Source organism: Pituophis catenifer, unplaced genomic scaffold (assembly GCF_029215685.1).
Source record: "Pituophis catenifer annectens isolate HBS135680 unplaced genomic scaffold, rPitCat1.0.hap2 SCAF_2, whole genome shotgun sequence".
NCBI classification, from domain to species: domain Eukaryota; kingdom Metazoa; phylum Chordata; class Lepidosauria; order Squamata; family Colubridae; genus Pituophis; species Pituophis catenifer.
In genome coordinates this window covers 32,919,616-32,940,540 of record NW_027256882.1, presented here as the reverse complement: position 1 = coordinate 32,940,540, position 20,925 = coordinate 32,919,616, and the positions used below count along the sequence as shown (strand labels likewise).

Below are 20,925 nucleotides of genomic sequence, written 5' to 3'. Positions count from 1 at the left end.
GTTTTGGGCTGATTACTGAATAAATTTATTGGCATAAAATTGCAAAAGAGGGAACTACAATCCATGAGACACCTACTGTATAAAATTACAATCAGTCTTCCAATCAGTAAAAAAATGTTTTTAATAAGTTTCCTATGTTCTTTGTTGTATTATTATTTTTTTGCTGTAAGCTGCCCAGAGTCCCTTGGGGATTGGGCGGCACAGAAATTCAATAAATTAAATTAACTTAAATTAAATCCGATTGTTCTAGATAACCTATGTAAGTATAAAAAGATAGAAAAAGTACTAGGATTTGTAACAACAACAACAACAAAAAACCTGTGAGGCTATAAAGTTTACACTGAGTGTAATATTTGCTAGGGTTTGTTGGATTATGACAATTATGTGTTAAAAGGAAACGGGAGGAAAAAAGGGGGAAGGAAAGAAAAAAAGAAGGGAAAGATTACAGAATATACCGAGTTATGGACACCTAAACAATCATTGATTGCAACTAACATGAAACAAACAAGCATGATCCATAAATGGGATGGAGAGCTGTGACAGACATATAAAATAATGATTGACAGGTTTAATTGTAAAGTATCTTTAATACTGATACATCTGAACACACAATACTAACACCGATAAAGCTCCTAGCACACCTCTCTTTTTTTATCCAGACAAATAGAAATGATGATCAGGTTATTCCTTTATAAGGACTGATTGACTGACCAGGGTGGCATAGAACAATAAAGGAAGCTGAAGTAGCAAAAAGCTAAGGAATCTCTGCTTTAAAGGCTTTCAAAGATCCCTGCTTGGCAAATAGGGAGTTTTCCAAATTTTTGTCTATGGTTATCTCTTCTTTTAGGGGAGTGTCATGCAGGTGCCCTCATCCAAAGAGAAAAAGGGCAGAAGGGTCTCTCCAACCAAGGAAGCGTCTGAGACTGTATGGATCAGAGTTGCTGTGCTGGCATCAAAAAAGCTCACTTGTCCCCCTTCGCAGTTGAGAGAGACGCAGATCCTCGTGGGCTCCTTAGTCAGGACCAGTTCAGAGAATCTTGATGATATGGCCCAGTATTTCCCTACGCTTTTCACAAACTCGCAGAGCCTGATCTGCTCATCAACATTTGTTATGTTCACTGGCTTTTTGGCAACCCCTACACGCCAGTCTCCTTTACCTCCAACAATAACTTCCCAGAAATGTCTCCCTGTTGAGAACTTCTGACAGCCAAGGACAGAAGCATAATGTAAAAAATGTTTTCCTTTAACTCCTTTGACACTTTTCCGATCTTCAGAGATTTCAAGGCGGCCAGGATTGGCTGTGTCTGGGTCCAGAGGTACATTCTCTGTAAGGGGAAGAGAAGAAGGAAGGAAAAAAACAAGAGTTTCAGCTGCAGGCCTGGTTTGTGTCTTCACCCCCAAGACTTTAACCCTCTTGTGTGAATGGAGTTCAGCTTCCAAACACCTCCCCCCCCCCCAGGACTGGAAGACTCATTGTTCTTTTAAACAACACCTAAGCATTGCCTGGTCAAGAGTCCTCCAACTTTGGCAACTGTAAGACTTGTAGACTTCAACTCCCAGAATTCCAATGGCTGATGGGGCTGCTATTGTCCAGGTCCCTCTGCTCCCTTTTCTCCAAGCACTCGGGCTCTCCCACTGTCTTAGTCCCATCCTCTGTTAACTGCCTCTTCAGGGCTCCTCTGGCCTTCTCCTTCCATTCACTTAGGTTCCCTTCGCCATCTTCCAGTCCATCTGCCTCCCCTCCATCTGCCACTAAGCTGCACACCTTCAGGATACCTTGACTACCTGTACAGCTTTTGGCTCCTCCCCTCAGCTCTTCGTCTCTTGGCTCCACTGGTCAATTCCCCTAGTCTCTAGTCTCCCATGTGGCCGCCACTCTGCTGATTACCCTCCAGCTTCGCCATCCTGGATCAAGAATTCTGGGAACTGAAGTCCACAAGTCTCACAATGGCCAAGTCCTTCAAATACTTCATAGCGATCCACCTCTTCCAGAAGATCAGGCAGAGCAAGAGGCTGCCATGTTTCAATTCTGAACTGGGAAAAGTCAGAAGGATCCCCCAGAGGTAACTTAGGACACATGATGGGATGTGAGGAAGCTCCGTCTTTTTCTCTATGAGCATCAGGGTATCACAGGGATGTACAAAAGGGGAGGATCTTATACAGGAAACCTCTGCTTTCATCAGTCTGATGGCCCACAGAGTGGAGGCAACCCTGATGCTCCAACTTTGCTATTTGCTTTGACCCAAAGGACCTAATTTCTGCTCCCAAAGACCTGGTCTCTCACCAACTTATAGTCAGGCAGTAAAATCAAGAGGATGTTATTAGCTTGGTAGGAATTCAAGATTCCTTTCACTCCCAAGTCATATTTTCCCATTTGTCCAGGTATTTCATTCTACACCAAGATTGGCTTCAGTTTTTTAGATTACCGTATTTTTCAGAGTATAAGACGCACCGGAGTATAAGACACAGCTTAGTTTTTGGGGAGGAAAATAGGAAAAAAAAATCTGCCTACCAGGTATTCATCTGGCTATCGTCCTTAGTCTGGTCAGCTTCAGCACATTAGTTTGCTGGTTTTTTATCCCCTGCTTGGGGATAAAAAACAGCTTCTAAGGCACAGCTGAGAGGAAGCAGCAATGAGAAAAGCAGGCAAAGCTTCACTCGGCTGGTACCTGGTTAGGGCTGAAAAAAGCTTCTAAAGAACAGCTGAGAGTCGGAGCAAAGCAGGGAGACCGCTTCACTCAGGGAGTTGAGGGAGCAGGCAAAGCTGGGAAGATTGCTTCGTTAGTGCCTCAGTGGGGCTGAAAAAAAGCTTCCAGAAAGCTACATACAGAGTATAAGTTGCACCCAAATTTTCAGCCTCTTTTAGGGGGGGAAAGGTTCGTCTTACACTCCAAAAAATATGGTATGTATAGAATGGAACAGAGTGGAGCAGGAGTAGAGGAGTAGAACAGAACAACTGCTTGATTTGGCCAAATGTGATCAGTCACACAAGGAATTTTTCTCCACTGCATTAGCTAATATTGTACACATAAATGGCAAGTAATAGTTCATAAATCATATAATCATTAAAGTTTACTGGATCATCATAGTCTTATATAGTATTTACTCCTATATTTTTCTTTTTGATCTATTATGTTTCTCTTAAAGTTACTGCATCAGAGCTTAAAATATCAAGCAATTCCAATTCCTATAACTCATATTTACCTTCCTGTAGTTGAAGTCCACTTTCCAGAGTATCTGGGGAAGAAAAGGGAGGAATTCAGCATCTCATCCCTGGAATTGGAGCAACAGAAGGGCCTCCCTCAGATTCCCTGGTTTGCTTTCCTTGGCCTCAGATCAGGAAATAAGGAATAGGGAAAGCTACAAGCCAGAATGTCATTGGTGGCTATATATATTCCATCAGGTATAAATATATTCTACTATATATGCACCTCAGTGGTGCAGCGGACTAAAGTGCTATTAAGTGCTAGCACTTAGCTGCCAGCTGCCTACAATTAGTGCAAGTTCAAATCTCACCAGGCTCAAGGTTGACTCAGCCTTCCATCCTTTCGAGGTAGGTAAATTGAGGACCCGGATTGTGGGGCCAATAAGCCAACTTTGTATAGAACAACACCGCTTGGGGGGGGGGACGAAAGCCCTAATAAGCAGGTATATTCAAAAAAGTATGCAGGCTATTGGTATAATGCATTGTAAGCCACCCTGAGCCTACGGAGAAGGGCGGCATATAAATTGGACTAATAAATAATAAAAATAAATAAATAAATTCCATATACAGGTAGTCCTCAATTTACAACTATTTTTTTAGTGACGTTATAGCAGCACTGACAAAGGAGCTTTATGATCGGTTCTCACACTTATGACTGTTGCAGCCTCCCCATTCCCGTGATCAAAATTTGGGCACTTGGGAACCAGCTTGTATTTACAATGGTTGCAGCATCTCATGATTCTGGGATTGTCCTCTTCAACCTTCCTGGGGAGCTTCTGACACGCAAAATCAATGCATGAATCCAGATTCATTTATCAACCACGATTCATTTAACTGCCATGATTTTCTGAATAACTGTGGCAAAAAAGTTCCTAAAATGGGGCACAGATCACTTAACAACTGCCTTGCTTAGCCACAGAAATTTTCAGCTCAACGGAGGTCGTAAGTCAAGAACTACCTGTATGTATTCCATTATACTTAGTGGAAACTTATTCTGCTTCCCCAGTGATCAGGGCATATGGATTTGGGCCAGGGGTGGGTTCCACTTACCTTCGTTACCGGTTCACAATGTGCGTGCGTGCGCAGAGTGTCTGTGATGATGTCCAGGTGGATGGGCGGAGCCTCCCGCCACCGCTACTACCAGTTTGCAAGATCCAGAGTGAACCGGTAGGAACCCACCACTGATTTGGGCTACGAAGACTACAGGTAGTCTCCATTTACAATCCTAATTAAGACACTGATCCTGAAATCGATCCCTCTTTGATCCATGTGACACTGACCCAGAATCTCTCTTGGATGCTCAAAATGTCATCTAGCTTAAAACTCCAGCGGCTGTTTTTTACCTCTCAATTTTTTCATGGCACTTTTCAGAAGCTCAGTCATATCACTGTAATCCCGAATTGTCCACTTTGGCTCTAGAAGTAAATCCACCGGATTCTCATACGTTTCCTTTGCCTGGTACCTGGCAAGACAAAATAACAGAATAACAGAGTTGGAAGGGACCTTGGGGGTCATCTAGTCCAGCATCCCCCCCAACCACCCAAGCAGGAGACCCCACATTGTTTCTGACAGATGGCAGTCCGGCCTCTTCTTGAAAACTTCCAGTGATGAAGCTCCCACTACTTCTGGAGGGAAGCTGTTTCATTGGTTGATTCTCCTCAGTCAGAAAATTTCTCCTTATTTCTAAGTTGAATCTCTCCTTGATCAGTTTCCATCCATTATTCCTTGCCTGGCCTTCAGGTGCTTTGGAAAAACAGATTGACCCCCTTCTCTCTGTGACAGACCCTCAAATATTGGAACACTCTCTCCAGAATGTGTGCATTGGGCTGTTCGAATCCTTGTATTTATGTGGTGCCTGGTTGTGTGTGGCTTTTAGTTGTTAAGTGGGGTGTTGATGGACAGCTATGAAGTCATTGATTGTCGTTTTCTTGTGTTGCCTGTCCTCAGATCCTAAGTACCTGGTAAGATGGTGGGAAATCAGCACTCCTGTTGACTGACAAGGGCCCTGTTTCCCAGGCTTCAGTCATTTCTCTGGCTAGTTATTCAAATATGGGCACTATGTGCGACTCAGTTGATCCTGATCCAGAACTGCACTCATCTACCTTCATCAACTTAAACAAGAGATCTAGTAGAGGCAACTAAGTTCCAGTTTTGGAGTCCCTACTCTTCAAAATTCTTGTGAATCTCTTGGCCAAAACAATGGATTTGTCAGAGTTTGCAGCAATCCAACCAGCACCCAAGTAAATAATTCAGCAGGATTCATTTATAGAAGAAACTTCTTTATATACAATAATATAGAGCATGATGCATGTATACAATACCCATTGTATGTAGAAGCCAGGACCAGAATAACCAGAACTCAGAAACACAGAAGCTACATTGCAAGGACAAAGTAACTCTTATATATATACAAATCAGTCAAGCTAAGCCCTGCCCAGGCTCCGAGCCATCTCCCATGGCTCACAATAGATCCTGTTTGTTAGTCACCAAACAGTTCCCATTGGTTGTCTTGTTGTTATGGCTATTCCAGCTCATAATTTCTTATACACTGACAGGATTATATCTGACCAAATGACTGATGACTAATATGGGTGAGATAGATAAACAATTAGAAGATGGATATAACACTCAAACTGATATTCATAGATTAAACCAGTGGTTCCCAAAGTGGGCGGGATGAATTAGGGGGCGCTAAGAGGCAACGGGGGTTCACAGCCCAAAGCTCAGATCATCAGACTAGCTGGCCAGTGCACATGTGTGCATCAGAAACTGAAAGTGTGTTTCCCAGGGCGCGTGTGAGGCTGAACTCTTGGATGCTCTCTTATTGCTCTCCTTGCTTGCTATCGGTCACTGGTTGCCCAAACCACTCGACCCAGGCCCAGCTGCTCTGCTCCTCGCCCGCTTGACTGCCGTTGCCTTCCTAACTTTTGGTAAGTTGCAGGTAGGCTGCCGCGGATGGGGGGAGGAGCTGGGGGCAGCATGCCTGGCTGGCTGCTGCCACCAGTGACGTGCTGCCCAGGAAGGAGGAGGGCTGTGGGGGAGGGGGGAGGCCTGGGGAGGACAGCAGGCCTGGCTGGCTGCCGCCAGTGCCATGCTGCCCAGGATCAAGGTAAGCTGCCACGCGGGGTGGGGGGGGCAGGCCTGCCTGACTGGCTGGCTGCATACTAGCCATTCTGGGAAGGCCTCTGGTGACATCAGGGTTGGCAGCAAAGCTCCCGATTTCAACAAATGCCTCTTTCTTACTGTGGTAAGGGGATGGGCCACCTGCAGCACTTGCTTGGAGTTGGTTTGGGAAGAGAAAAAACGCAGCCGAATTAGGCGGGACACCCCCCCACCACCACCCAGATCCCTCCAAACTGGTCACCCTTCGGTAGCCTCCCCCCTGAACTACGCGACCCAACAGTGATCACCCACCCAAACGGAGCCCACTCTTCCGAGTGCCCGTTCTTTCTTGCAGCGAATGAGCTGGGGGTGCCAAAAGCATTTCCTGCTTCTCTACCTGCATATGTTACTGGCTCTCCACACACACACACCCCCAAGACCAACAAGACGCTGCTACCCGGGGCCACCGGCCGCTACCTGGGTGCAGAGCCGGTAACAGAATGCAGGTAGAAGAGAAGCAGGAAAGCTTTTCAGCAGGGAGGCTACCGAAGGGAGACCCATTTGGAGGGATCTGGGGAGGGGGGTGTCTTGCCTAATTCGGCTGCGTTTTTCCCCTTTCCAAACCAGCTCCAAGCAAGCGCTGCAGGTGGCGGCACAAGAACTTTTGAAATTTGCGCACCGCAGCCCGTCCCTGTACAACGGTAAGAAAGAGGCATTTGGAGAAATCGGGAGCTTTGCTACAGACCCCGATATCACCAGAGGCCTTCCCGGGGTGGCCTGCTACCCCCCTGCTGAGGATCCAGGTGGGCTGCTGTGGGGGAGGGGGCTGTTGCTGCTGTCGTTGCTGCTGCCGCTGTTCCACCAGGAAAGCCAGGGCCAGTATTAGTAAGAGTTGGAAGGGACCTTGGAGGTCATCTAGCAACCCCCTTCTCACGCAGAAGGACTATACTAGGGATTTGAACCACGTTTTAATTCTAGACACCTGCAGCCCAACCCTGTCTCCTCAGGTGTTGGAGCGTGGGGGGGTGCTTTTCAAGGAGCCACAAGTGGGGCTGAGAGCAGAGTCATTCTGACAGTGTCTTTTAAAATTGCTTGGAAGAGCAATTTTTTCCCTAAGAATAATGGTTTGTATCCGGTAGAATAAAACATATGCCTGGAAAAAGTACTTGCAAAACGTGGACAGAAGGAAAAGGAAGGCAGGACTGGACTCATTATCAGTAGCTAGGAGTTCATTGTTAGCAGTGACTCCCACTGATTCTAAACTCATTTTAAGACTGGGATTGGTCACTACTGAAATTAAGTATTCAACACTGGTCTCAGAAATCTTTGAGATTCTGCAGAGGTGAAGACATTCGGTGGCCATCAGTCATTACTTTAGTGATGAACTCAAAGAGATCAAGCATGACATTGCTTATTTATCAGAACTGTTTGCAAAGTTCAATGAAGGGAATTTGCAGTTGCAAGGAAATGAGGTCAATCTTATTAAGGCCAAATCTGATCTCATCTCTACGTTTATTTCAAAGTTAACTCTATTCAAGCGCAATATAGGCCATCGCGAGCTATACCAATTTCCGAGCTTGTCCGAGCTAGAAGAGAAAGGTGGGATACAAGATGATGATCTGCACGTTTTTTGTGACCATTTGGACATTCTGCATAAAGATATGTCTGAGCAATATCAGGATCTTCTTTTGATGGAAATTCCAGATTGGGTGATATATCCATTTTCAGATACTGAGGAAGATGGGGTAGTGGAGGATCAACTCATAGAGTTGCAAAATGACATTGAGCTGAAGCCAAAGTTTAAGAAATTGTACCAAGAGTTTTGATTACAGAAGGAAATTTCTGATCGCTATCCTGCACTAGGGACAGTAGTTAAGAAGCTCCTTGTTTCATTTCCAACATCATATTTGGTGGAACGTGGTTTCAGTGTGGTCATCCAAGCAGAGAAATCGACTCCAGATTACTGAACGTCGTGATTTAAGACTCCTGCTAAGTGGCTTAAAACTAGACATTGGGAAACTGGTATCACTTCATCAAGCCCATCCATCACATTAAGAATTTACTGAACAGTGAAGTAGTTACTAAATTTTACTGAGTTTACTAAGTTAGTAGTTGCTAAGGTTCTTGATAAATGATTATCAGACTTTGAAAACCTGGTATCACTGGATCATGTTCAACAATTTTGTTGAATTAACAAAAGATTTTTAAATTGGATTTTGAATAAATGTGCAATTAATTGTTACAGTTTTGTATTTTACTGTTACTATCTTCCTTAGTGGGTCGTGCAAACCGCTATTCCGAACAATGCTATTTATAAGGGGTGGGGGTGGGGGGCACTGAGGATGAGTTTGTAGCACCAAGGGGGTGGTGGACTGAAAAAGTTTGGGAACCACTGGATTAAACTAATGCAATGTAATTTAATAGAGACAAATTCAGTTACAAGTAACCATCAATTTATGACTATTTGTTAGCAACCAGTTACAATAGCTCTCAAAAAACTGACTTACAACCATTTTCCCACTTTCACAGTGTCCCTGTATTCACAATTCGGGTGCTTGGCAACCGAACATAATAATTGATCGTATCAAATATTGCTAATTATATTGTGTTGAGGTTGTCTGAGGAAATGCCTAAAAAGCCCTGAAATACAGTACGTTGTCTTTACAATAAAATACTGCGAAATAAAGAAAGACCTTTCCAAAATAGGAAAACTGCTGGAGGAGCTGCTGATCTCTGAATCTGTAAAGAAAAGAGTGGATTTACTTACTTCTTCAAGATGCTTCCAATGTCCTAAAAAATAAAGAGAGGAAGCACTGAAAGGAGCCATTTCCTAGGCAGAAAATTAAATTCTTACAGTCACAAAATACATAAGTGAAATGTCTGTACAACCAGACACTAACAGACATATAAAATACTTCCATTTTTTAAAAAAATCCATTGCTCTTTCCCCCCCTCTTTTAGAGTGGTATTGTTTTTACTTTTTTGTCTAAGAAAAATTAGACCCCGGTTGAATCCAACACAATTACAGAAGATATATATTTATATGTAAAACATGATAGCAAAAAGAAAAGACTATATGAAAAACAAAATAGTGTATCAATAGGATTAAAAAAATCCCCTGCATTTATGCTTCCAGAATGAAGGCACTTTGGAAAATCCAGGTGGTGATAATACTTTGGAGAAGGTGATCAGTGTTGGGTTTTTCCTTGGCCTGGAGATTTAAGGGGAGGGGGAGACCCTACAAAGAATACCCACCACCACTTCCCCCAATATGGGATAGGAACCCAAAGCAGGCATTCTTAAAATCGTGAAGAATATATGGACAATTGACCAGAACTTTGAATTCCTGCTTTTTCTGAATTACATTATGTATCCCTAATATTAGCCATTACAGGTAGTCCTTGACCAAACAGTTCATTTAGTGACCATTCAAAGTTACCACAGCACTGAAAAAAAATATTTATGATCATTTTTCACACTTAAGGCTCTTGCAGAAAAAGAGGATACAGAATACTATAAAATTTGGTATAGATGGTATGAGTGGTTGGAGGAAAGGAAAAATGAAGAAGAAAAAATAAGGGGGAGATCAAGAAATGTCCAAAAATAATGGGGAAAATTGGTAAAATACAATTTAGTGATTGAAATGAAAAAGAGAAATATATTGTAAATGAAATGATGGGGACAGATAGTAATTTGGAATAAGATGAAGTAAAATTGGTGGAAATAGTAAATAATAAGGAAGGACCACTATGAAAAAGCTGTAAAAAGAGTCTTGTATATAAGTGTTGTATGTCTTGTATTGTTTTACTGTGTTATAAATAAACTTTTTTTTTTTAAAAAAAAAGACTCTTGCAGCATCCCCATGGTCACATGATCAAAATTCAGCCACTTGGCAACCGATTCATATTTATGACGGTTGCAGCCTCCTGGGGTCATGTGATCACCATTAGTGTCCTTCTGACAAGCAAAGTCAATGCGGAAGCCGGATTCATTTAACAAACGTGTTATTAACTTAACCACTGGAGAGATTCACTTAACAACAGCGGCAAGAAAAGTCGTAAAATGGGGCAAAATTAACTTAACAACTGTTTCCGTCAGCAACAGAAATTTCGAGTCCAAGTGTACTGATATGTTAAGGACTACCTGTAGTCTTCATACCTTCCAGTCTCCTTTCCATAGAAAGAGTCAAAAAGTTTACGAAGAGTTGAAAAAAAGATTTTCAACTTGACCGAATGCAGCCAGAATCCTACATGCAGACATGGACATATATATCAATCCCCACAAGAGAAAAATGGATGGAAAAAGTGATGGAGCTAGAAAAAATGAAAAAATTGACTGCTTTAATTTGATATAACCTGTTGTTTCTAAACTGCTGCTTCTTGGAAGCTGCTTCTAAACTTTGTGCTCGAGATAGAAAAAGATGAATTCTTGATGCTTGGTTTTGCTTATTAGACTAATCTGTTTTCATAGACATGGCTAATAATTACTAAATATGCAAAATTAAAACGTTGAGGCTGTAATTTTATTTTGTATTTTACTGTGCAGAAAAAAAGTTGAGAGACTTTCTTTTCTTTTTCCTTTATCCTACACATCTTTCCCATTCTTTTCCTTCTCCATTTCCCTATTTTCTTTATTTCCATTGGTACTTTTCACTATTATAATTTTGATTAAATTTATGAAAGAAAAAAAAGGAAAGAGTCAAAAAGAGTATTCTGTGGAGAGGCTAAAGAATGCAGAGAGGAGCAATGAAGATGGTAAGAGGCCAGGAAGCCAAACCGTACAATGAATGGCTAAGGGAACTCGGTATGCTTAGCCTAAGGAAGAAAAGGCTTAGGGGAGACACTACCGCCATCTTCCAACACTTGCAGGGCTCTCATAGGGAAAAGGGGTGGAAGCTCACCTGGAGTTGCAAGCTAAAATAAGGAAGAATTTCCTGACAGTGAGAAGTATTTATCAGTGGAACAGCCTGCCTCTCTGAGTTTTGGGTGCTCCATCACTGGAGGATTCCAATAATAGTTTGGACAACCATTTTTGGGGGATGGTTATAAGGTCTCCTGCCTTGGGTAGAAGATTGGACCAGAAGACCTCCAAGGTCCCTTCCAGCCCTAGGATTCTATGATCTCAACTTCCTGACTGACCTGTAAGAGTTTGCTGGCTGGCTGCTGAAGCTTCTCTTCTATCTCCTGGATGAGATGGTCAAGAGAGCCCAGTTCCTCCATGTGCTTGGCCAAACCCTCCTCCTTTCTTGCCATAATATCCTTCTCCGTTTCTTCCATTTGAGTCAATAGAAGCTTCTCCTGTGCTTCTAACCAGAGTTGTAGCTCTATGAATTCAGCCACTACATTTTCTTTCACTTTTTTGATGAGGTCCTAGAACAAGAAAGAGAAAAAGCAAAAGGCATATTTTTATTTTTATTATTTTACTTAATTATTTTTACTTTTATTTTAATTGTTATAATAATTAAACAGATTCCTTGAAGAATCCAGAAATGAGGTGGGAGAATATCCGAAGGAGACAAAAAACCGATTTGATATTAAAAAGCGTAGGGGGGAAAAAGCGGGTTTTTTTTTTAAAGGCTCTAGTTTAATGACCTGTAATGAAAATCTTCTTGGCAATCAGGGATTCCAAAAAAAGAGATAGAAAAATGTTTGAGTTCACAATTTTTTCAATAGGAGGAAAAATGGTTTGCATTAATTTATTAAACAAAACAAACCCATTGTATAAAACACGGCTCATGGGATAGGGGCACTTAACCCAACCGTGACTCATTCAGCCAATGGTGACATCTTAGTCCCCACGTTAAGACCAAGTTCTGTGCCCTAACACCGTCTTTAACTTGAATTTCATTTAAGTCAGAATTTGTACTAAAAGACAGGCTGCCTATTATCAAAGATGGCAGATGGTGTTTTCCTTCCTATTAGTTCAGAAGCTCTTCACCCTTGGATCAATACTTACAAGCATCTCCTGCACTGTTTGCTCTGTGTCTCTTTTGTATGTAGCTATTTTTTCTTTCTCCTTCTTCTGAGCCTTCAGGCAATCCTCCACCTCGATCTGAAAAATACAAGTTTTGAGTTTCTTTTCCGTAAAGGATTACATCGGAGGGAAGACCCAGTTAGAAGATATATGCAATCATCATAAATACATGTTAGTTGGCAAGCGTCCAAATTTTGATCATGTGACCACAGAATGCTGCAATGATCATAAGGGTGAAAAACATTATGTCATTTTTTTTATTGTCGTCGTAACTTTGAATAGTCGCTAAACGAATGGTTTTAGGTCAAGGACTACCTGTAATGGCATTAAAGTGAGCTGCCTGAGTCTCCTGGTTGCAGTCATCCAGAAGCATCACTGAGAAATGAACGTTTGGCCTGATCCAGCAGGAGTGTTTTTCGGGAACTGCAGTCAAGACTTTGGAAGAATGATAATTTTGTTCTAGAGCAAATGTGGAAAGGGAGCTGGCAAAGGGAGCCTATTTCGCCCTACAAGCAATTTCCCTTGCTAAGCAAGACAGTTAAGTGATGTTCTTGCTGCAGTTGTTTTTTTTAAAAAAATAATATTTATTAAATTTTCAAAGATTAAAATATACAGTACAAAAAATAGAAAAGAATAAAAAATAAAAAACTATAACACACAGCAAAAACAAACAAACAAAAAGAAACATATCAAAACCTAAGCACTAGTAACAGCTTTTCTATATCGGCATCTCTATCCTCATTAACTTCCATACACAAATTCTACTTCTATCTGTCTTAACTTACATCCTTATCTAAGTTACAGTATCTTCTATTCACAATTCGGTTTCGTAACAAAATATCGCTTATATTTTAGATTTACTCTCCATCCAGGAATACCATCTATTCCAAATTAAATAGTATTTGGTGTCTTCCCTTTTCTTACTTTCCATAGATAATCTGTCCATTTCTGTGCAGTCATAATTTTTTAAAATTATAAATTGGTCTGGGGGGATATCCGGTTGTTTCCAATTTTGTGCTATGGCAAGTCTACATGCAGTTAGTATGTGTAAAGTGATATATTGTAATTTTTTTTCCATTTTCTTTTCTTAAATACCGAGGAGGAATAGTTCTGGGTTTTTTTCTATCCTCCACCCAGTTATCTCTTCCAGCCATGTTTTTATCTTCCACCAAAATTTCCTAATCTTAGGGCAGGTCCACCACATATGGTAGAAGGTCCCTCGGCTATGGCCGTACCTCCAACAATCCGGGGACCTGTTTTGAGAACATCCTTGCCAATCTTGCTTGTGGCAGGTGCCATCGGTAAAACATCTTATAAAGATTCTCCTTGTAAGCAGCTGACATTGTTAGTTTATAGTTTCTCTCCCATAATTTATCCCATTGATCCAAATGAATGTTATAGCCAAAATTTCTTGCTCAGCTAATCATTGTTTCCTTCACAGTTTCTTCTTCCATTTTAAATTTTAACAGAAAATTATACATTTTTGTGATCATTTTTTCTCCTGGTCCTAATAATATCTTATCCAATTCCAATTTTTCTCTGTGTATGCCATATTGTTCCCTGTCTTTTTTATATTTTGTCCTAATTTGCAAATATGGCCACCAGTCAATTTTTATTCCTTGTTTTTTTTAATCCTGTTCTGTTTTTAAATTTCCAAGGTCTTGCTGCAGTTGTTAAGTGAATCACTGCAGTTGTTCACTTTTAGTAACACAGTTGTGAAGTGATTCTGGCTTCCCAATTGACTTTGCTTGTGAGAAGGTCACTAAATGAATGGTTGTAATTCAAAGACTATGGTAAATCTGTCTTCAAAAAAATTGCAGCCACACAGGATAAAGCAGGAGGTGAAGGTCTCAGGCTGGAATTAGGGAAGTTTGTTAAAGGAATGACCGAGGCAGAAAGTTGCAGAGAAGTGTAATAAGACCAGTAACCAATGGGGGGACACATAGACATCAACTTTGGAAACTTCTTATTATAATAATAAAACACACAGCTCTTTTGATAAGAAAGCTAATTAGCACAAATACGCAATGTATGAGGAATGTGAGTAAAGTAGGCCAGGACAAGAAATCAAGAGAAACTCCTGTCAAGGAACCTTAATCTGAACCCTATATTTTGAATGTTTACATCGTTCAGGGGTCTTGGCTCCTTTAGCTGCTGAGACCCTTTTGCTGAAGTACATCATTAAAAGTCCCTTGAGCCGCCTCTCCAGTCTGGTTCTAATTCGCATCTACGCCAGGCTAAACCCAGTTTGTGGACAACAGAAAAAGTAAATTGGTCCAAGGATTGCCAGGAAGACCAAGGATCTGGATGCCCCTCTGCAGCGATTCCTCCTGGCTGACTCCTACCTGGTATTCCTGGAAAGCCTCCTCCGCAGGGATCACCGAGTGGCCCTTGTGCTCTCTGGATCGGTCGCAGACCACACAGATGAGGGTCTGATGGTCCTTACAGAAGAGCTTGAGGGGCTCCTGGTGCTTCGGGCAGAGGCTCCCTCCTTCCTCGTCCCTAGGACCGCCGCATTGCCTGGCCTCTTCCACCAGCCGCGCCAGCTGCCTGTTGCGGAGGAGGCTGCGGGGCGCGAAGGTCTGTCTGCACTGGGGACAGGAAGCCTCCAATTCCGACGTTCCCCAACTGCGGGTCAGGCAGCCACGGCAGAAGTTGTGGCCGCACTTGGGGATGAGCACGGGGTCCTGGAAAAAGTCCAGGCAAATGGAGCAGGTGGCTTCTTCCAGCAAACCCTGAAAGGGCGCTTTGGCCGCCATCGCCGCCTCCTCCGCTGTGAGAAAGAAAGAAAAAGTTAAGTTTCGTTACTTTTCCTCCAAATCAGCTGACCGCCTTTGGGCTCTGCCCAGACGGGAAACCGAAATGAATTGTTGTTATTCTTGCGGTCAGCCTGGCTGGCTTCTTAAAGTGAAAAAAATGTTTTATAAACAACAAACTGGAGAGAAGCAAACATTCGCAGGATGGATCAATTATTATTGGCCCAATCAGTTCGTCAAAGGAGGGGGGGTAGTTTTCAAAATAATCTTCTTCTTCTTCTTCTTCTTCTTCTTCTTCTTCTTCTTCTTCTTCTTCTTCTTCTTCCTTCCTTCCTTCCTTCCTTCCTTCCTTCCTTCCTTCCTTCCTTCCTTCCTTCTCCTTCATATCCCTCATCGGATGTTGGCGATCCTATTTTTATCAACAGCCACACGAAAAAGTGCTGCTTTTTAAAATCTGGGGAGAAGCAAATATTTTTGTGACGGACCCCCCAATCAATTACTGATCCAAGAATCCTGCTAGAGGGAAAAATATTGAAAAATCCTGGGGAAAAAGAAAATTATTATTCAGCCAGCCACTTGTTAAAGGGGAAAATGCTTTTTTTAAAAAATAGGAAGAATGAAACGTTTATGGGATGGAATGGAGTAAACTTGGCATGGAAGAAACCCTTAATAAAACCTCAAAGCCAATGCTGCTATCGATGGGATGTCTCATAGATAATGGAGAAATTATAATCCTTTACCTAACTTCTAATATGAATATATGGCAGAGGAAGACTTCCCTGGACTGTCCCTTTCCCAGCCAGCCAATCAGGAAACAGATCAGGAAAAGCTCTACAATTGGGCAAAGACTACCTTGTGGAACGTGGAATATGTAGAATGTGGAATGGGATCATTTGCTGGATGGAAATCTTCAAGTTTGACCAATGAGCTCCCTTAAGGCAAAAGATGGATAGAAAGAGCCATTACGAGTGTCAGGCCAACCTAGGACTGGGGGACTCATGGGGGGGAAGGGAATCTGGTGGGTGGAGAACATCTTATAGCCCCTTTGTTCAAGAGCCTTTGGGGGAGGCTTCCTTAGTCACAATTGGCTACCCAAGGGGACATGGACACAACTGTATAATAAAATGACACTTTTTGCTGCTTTTTCTTTTCCCTAGATGCCTGGATGTTGCCTGGAGGAAACCATTGAGAAAACTCAGATAGCCATAGGAATAATCTCTCCCTTGTCCCTGAAGGGATTATAACCTCCCCCCCAAAAAAAAATATACAAATCACGTAGTCACAGGAACTCTCTGCCCTGCCCCTTGATCAGGTTATTTCCCCAAAATAGAAACTGGACAAAGGAAGTAGCTCTTGAGGCAGGAAGGAAAGAAAGGGACAGACATGGGAAAGGAAAGAAGGAACCCTCACCTCGCATTGCGTCAGGGTAGAAAAACGTATAAAACCACAACTCAGGACCCCAAAGGCCACCTTGGAAGGCAGGAACTCTGAAGTCACTTTTGCTGTCACTGTACTGCCTTCCTGTAATAAAACCTGCATTTTGGTAGCTTGCTGTCTTCAAATCTTTCTTTGTCGGCTTCTGCCAGCTGGAACGAACCAGAAAATTCTTCCAATGGAAAGAAGGGAGGAAGGAAGGAAGGAAGGAAGGAAGGAATCACTAATATGACTGAGGCTACTATAATACTTCTAAACAAATTTAGGGCCTGGAAACTATAGATACCAAATTTCCATAACATTCACATCTAAATCTCTTTCTAATATCCCATATTTATGTTGCAGGAAAACCTTCAACCTAGGAAGTTTAAAATTTTATCATCTAGTGTGTTAAAGGGAAGTACTGTATAGCAAAATCCTATCTAATTTTTTAAAGTCTGTATTCTAACTAGTAAAATCACTGAAAACATTTCTCTATATCTTGCTGCCCTTTATTTTACACTAATGGACACTCTTAGGTAACAATTCTGTTCCTAACTAATTGTTGTCCCCAATTGGGGTCTGAGCCTGGTGCTGAGGCCAATGAAGGACGTCAGACACGAGATGCAGGTTTTGATTGCTTTTTATTGGGGTACCCCAAGGAAAAGGGCTCTTGGCCAAAATGCCAAGAGAGCCCAGAACAAAGGATGAAGAAAGCTTTATACATTTTCACTAAAGAAGAAGGCAGGACAAGGCGGGATAATAAGAAATATCATCTAATAAACATTTTACTAATAATTCTACAATTTGTTCTATTGGACTCTCTAGCTGTCCCTATTCCTAAACCTTGGCTAATGAATGCCCCAGGAGTTATCTAATGCACCTTTGATTTGCTGCCGGCCATCTCTATTCCTAACTTTTAGCTGAAGTCTGCAAGTTGCCTAACTCTTGTATAAGCTTTCTAACTACCCAGAATTGTTACAAGCTTTACACATGCATATTTCCTGTGGATAAGCAGCCTTTGTTCTTGCCAGACAGACTCCACAATTACAGGCTTCCTGACTTACTTTCAAGTATGTGCCATGACCTGGCTTTATTTTAGCAGACAGCCCATCATCCCATCCCCCCCCCTTTGAATCTGAAAACGATTTAATTTTCCAAGATTCACCCAACATCAATATCCCTGTACTGGGAGATCCCGTAGCTTGCTTACAGGTGGAAAGGCAAAGCAGAAGGCATTGTAATGCACAACAGGTGATTAAGAGAACAATGACTATGCCTGCCAGGGTCATTATTCGGTTCTTAACCAGTTGGAATCAGGCAACCATCCTGTCAGTCAATGCCACCAGCCTTTCCATTCGTCCATGGGGGGTGGGGGGAGGAGTTGCAGCTATCTTTGTGATGTGTGTAGTTTGGCTGTGGAATTCCTCTGATTTGTCCAGAATCTGCACACAGCATTGTTGTCCATTGTTGTCACACCTCCTTAGGATGCCATATATCTAGAGCCATCCTATTCTGAACTGAACTGTCATTCTCCAAATGGCTTCTTGATCTTTCGCTGCAGCAATAAAGAAACTCCTCAGTCTCATTAGCTAGGATTTCCTCCACTGCCTGTATACATTGCATGGCATTATTGAGGGTCCAGAGCCCACTGAACAAAGTAAGAGTTGGTAGTTCTTCAGGTACTTTCTGGATTGTTCAAGGTCCCTCTGGTTTCTAATCTTCCTTTCAGGTAAAGTGGGTATAATATAGGTGGGTGGGAGGAGCACAGTTACATAACAAATCATATGGTCTCATCCTGACAGTAGTTAAGTCTACTTGGCTTAATATCTTAGCCTTCACATACACACACCCCAATCAGCTAGTGGTAATAATTGGCTAACTCTCCTAATTCTAGTGTGGGGAGCTACAAATACCTTTTGGGGAAATTTCCTAATTGAGAGAAGACCTATGGGAGATGGTAGTTCTCCTCTCATGCAACGATGGTTCCGGAGGCTTTTCTTTCCAGAACAATAACTTAACTTCCAGTTCTTCTACTAAGGAAGTCACAGGCTGTGCAGTCCAAGAATCAGATGGTGGGTATTTCGTCACTCTGGAAGTGATCTGTCCAAGATGCCAGGCCTTCCACTTTTAGTGCCACATGGGTGGTCAGAAGCACTTGAAACGGTCCCTTCCACTTCTGATCCAAGGAGGTTGTTAATCCCCATGTCTTTACAAGCACCCAGTCTGCAGGCTGAAACGGATGTACTGGATGATCTAGTCCGGGGTATTGATTTTCTTGCAGATAACGGGAAAGAAAACTCATAACCACAGCGAGTTGAGTTACATATTGGTACAAGGTCAGTTCGCCCACCAGTGGGATGGACCTCTCTTCTGCCTTTAGGGAGGGATGTGGTCGCCCAAAAAGGGCCTCAAAAGAGGCTCAAGCCCATTCGCTGTCGAGGTGCAGTGTGAAGCCCTAACAACATGAGTGGCAAGGTTTGCGATGAGGACAGGTGAGCCTCCTGGCATAAGTGAGCTAGCTGTTGTTTTTTTTCAGTCATTACCTTTTTCTGCTATAGGACTACTTGCCAGGTGGTAGACTGAGTAAAGCTTCCGAGTGATCTTTAACTGTTCACAGAAACCTTAGCTGTGAAATATGGGTCACAATCAAAGGATATACTATTTGGCAGCCCAAACCCAGGAATGATTTCTTCCAGTAGGACATTTACTACTTCATGCTCTCTATTAGTCCTGCAAGCAAAAGCCTCAGGCCATCCTGTGAAGGTACATTCTAGTCCCACAACATACTCAAAAGCTTGCTTTCTAGGTAATTCAGTGAAGTCTATTTCCCAAATTGTCCCTGGGTAGTTGCCTTTAAGTTGGACTCCTAAGGGGTGGGCGCCTGGCTACTTTTGGATTATTTCTGGCATAGATCAGACAAACTGCTACAGCTTGGGAGGCTGCGGAATAGAGACCCTTGTCTACTACACAGCATGTCACTTAGTCTACCAGTGCCTTTGACCCCCCATTGTGTGCTGGCATGTATTTGTTATAAATGAATCCTCTGAGGTGTATTTGGTAGAATAGGTCTGCCCTCTACCTTCCACCACCCATCCTTCCTCTCCCTGCCTCCAACTGATGTGGCCCATGTCCTGCCCTTGGGAGTCCAAGAGAGTGGAGAAGTGGGTAGGGAGAAATAGGAATGAGGTAGGCTGTTCATTCTAAGTGTGGTAGGGAGGCTTCCTTAGCAGCTCCATCTGCAGCCCAATTTCCTTTTGTGTAAAGGGGAATCTTAGAATGTCCCTCGACATGTAAGACTCCTACTTGTTTTATTTGCCAAGCAGCCTCCAATAATTTTAAAATTTGTGGGCTATATTTAACGGTTGATTCTCTTGCATTTAATAATCCTCTTTCCTTCCATAAGGCTCCGTGGGCACGCAAGGCTCCAAAGGTATATTTGCTATTAATGTTTGTCGCACAGCCAGCTGTAAGGCTCTAGTTAGAGTGACCAGTTCAGCTAGTTGGGCAGAAATGTTTACTGGCAATGGGTTGACTTCTCCAACTTCCCATGCTGTCACCACTGCATATCCTGCCTTTCTCTGGCCTTCTACCATAAAGCTACTAGCATTCACAGTCATCACTTGGGATTGACTGATCACAAAGATTGGGTCTACTGGCACAGACTGAATCCACCACCTGTACACAATCGTGATGCAATTCACCTGGGGCAAGAGTGTAGCTGGAATGAGTAGCTCTAATTGCATACCTCTAATTGGATGGCTGGGGAGTCAAGCAAGAGGGTCTGATATTTGGCTTGGCGGCCCCCCCAGTCATCCAAAATGCTCCCTTTACTTCCATAATCTCTTGAACCCCCTTTGGGACTTTTACTATGGGATAGAGTGATAGTGTTAACTGTTGAGCTTCTTCAACTAGCAGGGCTGTTGCTGCCGCTGTTCCCAAGCCATCCCAATGCCAGAGCCTAATTTCTGGGTGAGAACTTTCATTGCAATGCCTTCCCATTCCTGTACAAATAGAGTAAAAGGCGTAGTGGGGTCTGGAAGCCCCCAGTGCTGGTGCTCCCATAAAGCTCCCTCTCTATTTGTGTGAATGTTTGTTGGCGTTATCTAATCCATTCACAGATTTTCCCATCCCCCCCTTTAACAGCCTCATAAAGGGGCTTGATGATAAATCAAAAATTAAGAATCTGAAATTCTACAAAAACCCATGACTCCCAATTGTTTTCTGTTAACAGGGGGCTTTAATGGATTGCCTCCCTCCTTAGGCTAAAAGTCTCCGGCTGTCCTGCAGAGATGCCATATCCTAAGTTTTGAACCTCCTGCTGTGCAATTTGGGCTTTTGTTGTTTCAGGCACATTATAGCCTTTCCAGAAGCCCCAACAAAAAGTATCTCATAGGTAGTCTGAGGAACAATAGGTCTGTTAAGGACAGATCTACCGGCTCCTGTATCTATTAACACCTTATGTTTAGATCCCCC

The 20,925-nt window shown here is 42.6% G+C and overlaps 1 protein-coding gene across 1 annotated transcript; it reads right to left on the bottom strand.

The window, feature by feature from the left end:
* Window positions 1-843: 843 nt before the first annotated feature.
* LOC139309321 (zinc finger protein RFP-like) lies at window positions 844-15,048 on the bottom strand. Its single transcript, XM_070933377.1, has 7 exons — window positions 14,626-15,048; window positions 12,263-12,358; window positions 11,446-11,676; window positions 9,075-9,097; window positions 4,549-4,667; window positions 3,205-3,237; window positions 844-1,325 (listed from the first exon to the last, which is right to left on the bottom strand). The coding sequence occupies exons 1-7, from the start codon at window positions 15,037-15,039 to the stop codon at window positions 844-846; spliced, it is 1,398 nt and encodes a 465-aa protein (XP_070789478.1). The 5' UTR covers window positions 15,040-15,048.
* Between the last annotated feature and the right edge of the window lie 5,877 nt (window positions 15,049-20,925).

Coding starts and splice junctions, on each gene's coding strand:
- LOC139309321 (XM_070933377.1), bottom strand. CDS start 15,039: ATGGCGGCCAAAGCGCCCTTTCAGGGTTTGCTGGAAGAAGCCACCTGC. Junction 4,668..9,074: donor ATTGGAAGCATCTTGAAGAA/GTAAGTAAATCC, acceptor TTGTCTTGCCAG/GTACCAGGCAAAGGAAACGT. Junction 3,238..4,548: donor TGCCATGAAAAAATTGAGAG/GTAAAAAACAGC, acceptor TTTCTTCCCCAG/ATACTCTGGAAAGTGGACTT.